General features: G+C 40.9%; 1 protein-coding gene across 3 annotated transcripts in view; it reads right to left on the bottom strand.

Moving 5' to 3' along the window:
* ANAPC7 (anaphase promoting complex subunit 7) overlaps positions 1–5,683 on the bottom strand; it is a 24,728-nt gene extending 19,045 nt beyond the window's left edge. The window contains exons 1-2 of one of the 3 annotated variants that reach the window (XM_008570446.1): positions 5,480–5,683; positions 1,942–2,128 (exon numbers count right to left, since the gene is read on the bottom strand). In XM_008570446.1, the coding sequence (XP_008568668.1) occupies positions 1,942–2,128; positions 5,480–5,682 (390 nt within the window). In that variant the 5' untranslated portion in view covers position 5,683. The remainder of the gene's footprint in view (positions 1–1,941; positions 2,129–5,479) is intronic. The other 2 variants (XM_008570447.1, XM_008570448.1) reach the window with 2 other exon arrangements.
* Between the last annotated feature and the right edge of the window lie 2,916 nt (positions 5,684–8,599).

The following is an 8,599-nucleotide window of genomic DNA, read 5'->3' as shown; positions in this document are numbered from 1 at the left end:
AAAAAAAAAAAAAAAAAAAAAAAAAAAAAGGAAAAAAAAAAAAGAAAACAAGAGAAAATCCTGGCAATCAGCTCATTAATAATAGAAAGCAAAGATTACATATAAAGAGAAATAAAATGAGATGAAGATCAACATGCTTCAAAAAAAAAAAAAAGCAACTACACCGATTTATCTTTTTCTAAATGTGGAAAAATACAAAGCAGAAAAAAGATAGCCTAAAATTTCACTCCTACTTCACTCCAACATGCTTTTTAAAGATAATCTGCATGTGTACAGCTAGGAAAGTTAAAGACAGGTTCAAATTTAAAAGCATAAGTTCCTCTCTCCCTACAGCTCTCCATTATTAAATTTATTTCCTTCACACACACAAAAACCTTCAAGCTTATTATCCATATATTTCAGACATACAGCAGGATATATATCTATACACTATCCCCTTTAAACAAAAAAGGGTATTGAACACATTGCTTCAAACCTTATTTTCTTTTTCCTTCTTCTTTTTTTTTTTTTTTTTTTTTTAAAAGATGACCTGTAAGGGGATCTTAACCTTTGACTTGGTGTTGTCAGCACCACACTCTCCCAAGTGAGCCATGGGCCAGCCCTCAAACCTTTATTTTCTTTACTAATAATATATATTTGAGAGTTCTTTTCAAATCAATACATACACCTCTATCTCATTTTTCATTTAATAGTTCTATCATATTCCATCTTATGGCTATACTGTAATTTATTTTTTAAATTTTTTTTGTCTTTTCCGTGACCAGTAAGGGGATTGAAACCCTTGGTGTGGTGTCACCCGCACTGCGCTCAGCCAGTGAGCGCACTGGCCATTCCTATATAGGATCCGAACCCGCGGTGGGAGCGTCGCTGTGCTCCCAGCGCCGCACTCTCCCGAGAGTGCCACGGGGCCGGCCCTATACTGTAATTTAATCAGTCCCTACCGATGAACACTTTTGCTTCCAGTTTCTTACTATTATAAATAATACTGCAATGAGCAGCCTTAGTTATATACCCTGAAAGTCTTTTGAGTGTACTATTAGCGTTAATTTCCAGCAATAGGATGACTTGGTCAAATGGCGAGAACATTTCAATTTTATCTCTTCATTTATTTGATTATCAAGCAACTAAAATTGCCAGGAATTGTTATTTCCCATAAATTTCACCAGGTACTCACAGTCCTAATATATGAATGACATTTTAAAAGTTGTATTTTCATTAAAATTATAAACACACTTTACATTTTCAGTTCTGTTTGTATTAAACAGAGAATGTATGACTTTGTTAGAACGTAGATAATTCACATTTAATTCCATTTTTAGATTCATCCGGAGTAAATTTAATGCTTGGTTGGATATATTCTTGCATCTAAGTGGTTTTTTCATCTTTGTTTCTCTAATCAGCTCTTTAAAATTACATTTTACCATCAACATCTGTAGTGGATTGAATTATGTCCCCCCAAAACTCCCTGAAACTTGAATTGTGTCCTCCAAGTTTTATGTATTAAAAACTTAGCCCCCACTGTGACTGTTAAAAGAGGGTGGGAAATGCTATTAGGGTAATTGAAAGGTGGAGCCTTGTAGAGGTGATTGGATTATAGGACCATGCAGTGGTGAATGGATTAAAAATGGTGGTCAGGGGTGTAGTTCTGAGGGCTTTAAGAGAAGAAGAGAATCTGTCTCTCTCTCTCACTCTCTCTGCTTCCACCATCTTGCAATGTGAGATCCCTGGGTCACTGTTGCCACCACCAGATGGACTTTGGACTTCCCAGCCTCAGAAACTGTAAGCAATAAATTTCATTTTCTTTATAAATCACCCAGTTTCAGATATTTCATTATAAGCAACAAAAACAGACTAATACAACATCTAATCAACTGTTCTAAATTCTTTCAGTCTCTCTAACAAACAAACAAACAAACAAATCACAGTTCTATCTCCAATTACCTGACTTTGTGGAGTAGATGCAGAATTTCCAGTTGAGGGTCTCACTTTTGAAGTTTTACTCAGGGCTTTCTTCTGCTGTAAAGCCATGGTATACTTACTCACAGCATTCCGATATTCCTTATCATGAAAGAGAGAATCTGCATGATACACCAAAAGCTGGTACTTCTGAGATGGGGAGAATAACTCACTAGAAAACAAAGAAAGTATACCCCCTACATGGGTTATTCTGAAATGTGAGAAAGAATACCTTTCTTAGCGAACACATAAGACTAGCACAAAGCCTTGTATAATCACAGTTTACAAAAAAGTCAACATACCTTAAGTACTAGTCCCTAAAGTAAGAGGCATGAAAGTCAACTGCTATGCTAATATGGTCAACACATCCAGGATGTTACATTAAATTGTTTGATTTTAAAATAATTTAATTTTTTCTTTATTTAATATAAAAGCAATGATACCTATAAATCAAATCCAATAATAGAGATATATAGAAAAAACACAATACATCTTTTCTTCCCCTTCTTTAATCCAAACCCTCTCAACAGCATGATATATATTCATCCATACTCTCTTACATTAACATCAAATTTTAAGGATAATATTGGCAAAGGAGAGAAAACACAAATGACTTAACTAATATTACCAAAGAAGGGTTCAAGACCTGGAAAAGAGAAACATCACCACTGTGAATCCTCTTTTAGGAAGAGGCTGAACAAAAAGAGGTTTGGAGGGACCTGAAATCTCCAAATATTGAAGAAAATGGAAGTGGGGGAATAGAATGAGATAGCCAATTGGATAGAGTGGAATAGAAAAAAAAGAGTATTAGCCTTGTTTGATAAAAGTTTATTTATTTATTTATTTTCCTTTTTGTCTTTTTTCGTGACCGGTAATGGGATCGCAACCCTCAGTGTCGCGCCCGTACCGCGACCGGCAACGGGATCACAACCAGCAATGGGATCACAACCCTCGGTGTCGCGCCCACACCGCGCTCAACCAGTGAGTGGACCGGTCTCTATATGGGATCTGAACCCTCGGCGGGAGCGCCGCCGCGCTCCCAAGCACCGCACTCTACCGAGTGCGCCACCGGGCCAGCCCTAAAAGTTTATTTTTAATTTTACATACAAAAGTAAACTTTATTAGCACTGGAAGAATTCTTATCTCTTTCAGTCTCAGGGGTTTAAGGATAGTGTAAAGAAACCAATGTTTCATACCCGTTTAACTTTTTTTATTTTATTTTATTTTTTATTTTAAAGGATGACTGGTAAGGGGATCATGACCCTTGGCTTGGTATTGTCAGCACCAGGCTCAGCCAGTGAGTGAACTGGCCATCCCTACATAGGATCCGAACCCGTGGCCTTGGTGTTATCAGTACTGCACTCTCCCAAGTGAGCCATGGGCCCACCCCATTAACTTTGAATATCTCTCACAAGCATTATAAATTGCCTAGAAGCTGGCCACCATTCTTAATGAGGAACTCGTATTTTTAACCTCCAATCCCACTTCTTCCCAAGTTAAAATGAATCTACATGTTTTCCTTTGACAGGTAAAAGCTATAACCACTTAAAATGAAAAAAACAGAGGGAAAGAATTCTAGGCAGTTAATTTCTCAACACACAAAGGCATATCAAAAATAGATTAGTGGTTGCTGGGGAAGGAGGGATTGGAGAGTGACTACTAATAACATGGGGTCTCTTTTGGGGTAATGAAAATGTTCTGGAATTAGACAGTGGTGAAGGTTGTACAACCTCTCTGGAATGATACATGAAATACTTAATAGTTCTTGCATCCAGAGAAAGGAAATATTGGAGTGAGGTTCACGACTCAGGGACAGCCACTGACCTGCACACCTCTTCCCTGTTTCATTTTTTTTTTTTTTTAATGTGTGTAATGCCTATACAAAAAGAAATTTTAAAATATAAACGATAAAGGTCAGAACTCATCTCCTGAAGCCAGGAAATTGCCAGTCTAACTTAATACAAAAAAGCATGGGCTAACTAAACTTAGTCTAGCCACAGGATCAAACTGCTTCAAACTATCTTATAACACCTTCGAGAACCAAGAGTAATGACTAACTGGATGTGCATAAATTCCCAATGGTAGAAATGGTATACTTTGATAAATCACTTGGAACCAAATGAAGGCTCCAGAATAAACACAGAAGGCTGACAGAGACCAGGGCTCCTGTCAACACTAAGTGGATAGTGGCAAAATGATGGGTCTCACTGGCAAGGTCCAAAGCACACTAATGGAAATGAAAAGGGAAAGAGCAGCTGCATTGCAGGCACTTTCGGGGCCTTTCCTCTCTGACCTAGACCAGCTTCTAGAGCAGGCCAAATGCAAATTGGTCCAGTGTAGAAGATTCCACTATAATGCTATTTGGAAGCAGTGTACTGTGGTGGGTCACAATGGAGACCCGAGAGACAGCGAAGACCAAGGTCCATACATCGTGGCTCCTCCTCATACTAGATGTGTGAACCTTGACAAGGTATTTCACCTCCCAGAAGTAGCATGCACTTCCTTAGCACATTGAATAAGCAATAAGTGAGTCTTACTGTACACATGTACTATGTTGACTTCAACAGCTGACAAGAGCGATACTGAAAATAAAACACGGTAATAGGTAGAAAAGTGGGAGTGCGGGGCAATTCTGGTGGCCAAAGAATGGCTGTCTAGGATATGTGAGCTGAAGGCTCAATGAAGAGGCAGCTCTGAGGTGAGGAACAGCAAGTGCAAAGGCCCAGAGCTGAGGAGACCGGTGCATTCGAGTAACACAAAGAACACAAAGAATAGCCCAGGAGGCTGCAGTACGGAAGCAGAGTAATGAGATGAGGTCGCATGCCTCCGCAGGCATGTGAAAAACTGTAATTTAAGCCCAATGGAGGATTTTAAGCAGGGGAGGGACATACACTCAAGGCTGGAATTAGCCCCGGGTTTCATCTAAGACAATAAATAGCAATTCTGGAAATAACAAAGCGGTACAGCTAGTACACCTCGTGCGAGTTCTTAAAAAGGCGCCACTCCCACCCATCAAGGGAGTCTCCCGTTCTCAAGGGTTTGCCCAGACGAGAAAGTGGACCCTCCTGATACACTCAAGGGGGAAAAAAGCCAATCTCAAATACAGGATGACGATATAAGAAACAGAGGACTGGGTCTCTGTGAGCGGCAGCCAGCGAGAAAACGTTCTTCGGGAAAAAGCCAGGAGGGGAGGACTCAGCCAGCGATGTGACAGTCGGTCTGCCCGGCGACAGGTGTCTCAGGAAACCTCTGAGCCTCCGCCTTCCATTTCTCGATGCCGCTACTCGCCATATCCCCCGCAGGGAACTCATCCCGGCGCCCGGCACAACGCCAGCACCCAGTGAACTCAACTTGGGCTCCGAAGTCGGCTATGCCAGACGAGGCCTTCGCTGATCCCCGAGCCTCTCAGCTGGGGCCCACGGCCGCTCCTTCACGCCTGTTTCAACCCCCCGCCCCCCAGCCACCGCTCCCAAACCGCTGCCGCTTTCTCCTCAGCCCCAGGCCTCTCCCCGCCTCAACTCACGGGTTGTTATTACTCATCGTAAGTAGTAAGCTGCTGAGGAGCCGCACGTTGGAGTGCAGCCCCGCGGCCGCCATGTCCCGCACATGGTCTATCACATTCATCCTGCCCAGCAAGGGTGCAGGTAGCGGACGCGACAGCGGTTCGGAAAGCTGGTAGAAAATCCTTAGGGAAGACTCCAAAATGGCGGCGTCGCCGGGGTCCATCGGATCCACATGTGGCACCGCCCCCAAGAAAACAGGTAACTACTGAAGTGCCTGAGTAAAAAGAAACTCGGCGGCTCCTGTAAGGCGGAATGATTTCTTATTTTTTTACGCAAAAATTACGTCATCATCCTAAACTGCAAACTTGAGGGCTTACCATGGGACAGAAGGCACCTCAGTAAGAATACTTGCTCAATTGAAATAAGATGAGTCTGAGAGGAACAGAAATTAATAAAATTATATGGGCAATTAAGCTAAATAAAAGTAAATATGGTAGGGTACGAAAAATATTTCCAAACAGCTGGAATTAAGTATTTTAATCAGGCGCCAGGGACAGACTTAACTGGTTTTACAGTCACGCTCGCGCGCCAGACTAAAGGCGCCACGCCCCCTCCTCTGGTGTTTTGTGTTCCGGCCAGAGTCAGGCTTCTCAGCCTTGACTAGGCTCCTAGGTCGGGAGGGTGTACTTTACCCTGTGAAATGACTTAGTATGAAGAAAGACTAGGTCCAAGAATGAGCTGGTAGCTATAATAACCAGCATTTGTCTGGCACAGATAACTACAAAAGTTTTACACCAGCTATTGCATTGGCTGCTCACAAACCAGTCCATACAAAGTTAGTCATTCCCATTACACAGGTGAAAAAGCTAAAGCTGCCTGCTTAAATTTTGTGTTCAGATTGTTAAATGGTTGAATTGGAATCAGATTTTCTTACTCCAAATCCCTTAATTACACAGTGGCTAAATACATTGAATCCCAAACTCAGATGTATACGTGGGCCAGCGACGTAATTAAGTGAGATAAGGCAGTTTAGGTATTTTAATTAAACAGACTCAGAATAGTCTCAACTATCTAAAGGGACAGCTGCAACTCAATTTCAATCTGTTGGTCCTATGTGGGAATTTTCTGTATCTTTTAACTTTTCAAGAGAAGTCATAATCATAAATCCCGCCGTTTATTTATTTATTTATTTATTTATTTATTTATTTTCATTTTCTTTCTTTCTTTCTTTTCTTTTTTTTTTTTTTTGTGACCAGTCAGGGGATCGCAACCCTTGGTTTCGTGACCGGTAAGGGGACCACAACCCTTGGCTTGGTGTCGCCCCGCACCGCGCTCAGCCAGTGAGCACACCGGCCATTCCTATATAGGATCCCCCGCGGCGGGAGCGCTGCACTCTCCCGAGTGCGCCACATCTTGGTGTCGCCCCGCACCGCGCTCAGCCAGTGAGCACACCGGCCATTCCTATATAGGATCTCCCGCGGCGGGAGCGCTGCACTCTCCCGAGTGCGCCACAGGGTCAGCCCTAAATCTGAATTTTTAAATTTGAAGTATCCCAATTTTTTAAACATTGTCCAAAATGAAAATAATAAGAGCTCTATACAGAAGAGCAAAACTTGAAAACATTTATACATTAATGGGAGAATGGATAAATTGTGCTATATTTATACAAGGGAAAGCTATGCAGCAGTTAAGAGATAAATGAACTCAAACACATGTAGTAACAGAGAATGTAAAAAAAATTAAGTGAATAAAGCAAATTGTAGAATTATATCACTATGATATAAACAAAGTTTGAAAACATACTATACTATATATTGTTTATGGATATATACACATTTAGAAAAAGCATAGGAAATTTCACAGAAATGATAAATACCAAAATCGGATTGGGGATTATGCCTAGGAAAGGATAAGGAATGAGATGGGAAAAGAATGTACAGGAAGGAGCTTTGATTGTGGCGAAATGTGAAGAGCTGATAAAGGTGAGTGGTGAAGATAGATGTATTCATTCTTTACATCGTCCTTCATAAATGGCACTTCATAGTGTTAAGAACACAGACATGGGCACTAGACTGCCTGGGTTCAAATCCCATCTTTGCCACTTGTTATCTTAATTTGAAATTTACTTAATTTCTCTGGCCTTGGTCACCCCTTCTGTAAAATGGGGATGATGACAACAGTCCTCTTTCACGGGATTGTTGTGAAGATTAAATTAATTCATAGTGGGAAGCCTATCAAGGGCAGGATGGGGGAAGTGATCCACCCCAGGGTGTGGGTAAGAAAGGGGTGTTGCCGTTGTTTGGATGTTTCCCCCAATTTTCATGTTGGAAACTTAATCCCCACAGTCATATGTTGATGGATTTTAGGGGGTGGGGACTTTGGGAGGTAATTCAGATTAGATAAGGTCATCAGAGTGAAGCCCCCATGATGGGACTGGTGGCTTTTTAAGGAGAGGAAGAGAGACCTGAGCTGGCACACTCTTGCCCACTCACTGAGATGTAAACGAGTGAGGGAAAAGTATCTTGCAGTGCAACTCTCCAAGTTTGTGATGTCTATCTAGAGTCCAAGGGAAGATGCCGAGGGGGAAGTTGGACACTTGAATCTGGAATTCAGGGCAGAGGTCTAGGCAGAAGACAGGAATTTGGGAGTTTTCAGCACTCAAATGGCATTTTGAAAACCTTTTGAATTGGGATGGCTGGTTAGCTCAGTTGGTTAGATGTGGGAACACTGGTGTTGATAATGCAAAGGTCTAAGGTTTGATTCATATACCAGACAGCCACCAAAAAAAAATTTTTTTATAATGGAAAATTTCAAATATATTAAAAAATAGATATATTAGTGTACTGAGTATCATGAACCCATCATTCAGCTTCAATAATTATCTACTCATAACCAACTGTGTCATTTAATTCTCCCACCAGCTTCCCCCATGACCCTTCAAATTATTTTGAAGCAAATTCCAAATATGATATAATTTTATTCATGAATATTTCAGTATTCTCCTTGTGAAACAATACCATGATCACAGCTGAAAAAAAATAGTTAATTTTTTAAAAAATAAAATGTAATTTTATTAATATTAATTTTTACATTCTATGATGTTTTTGCAGGGCAGTTGGGAGGGAGGGGGAGAGAGGATA

The sequence above is a fragment of the Galeopterus variegatus genome, unplaced genomic scaffold (genome assembly GCF_000696425.1).
Source record: "Galeopterus variegatus unplaced genomic scaffold, G_variegatus-3.0.2 Scaffold604, whole genome shotgun sequence".
Taxonomy (NCBI): Eukaryota; Metazoa; Chordata; class Mammalia; order Dermoptera; family Cynocephalidae; genus Galeopterus; species Galeopterus variegatus.
The sequence above is the reverse complement of the archived record's forward strand: the minus strand, read 5'-3'. Positions and strand labels throughout refer to the sequence as shown.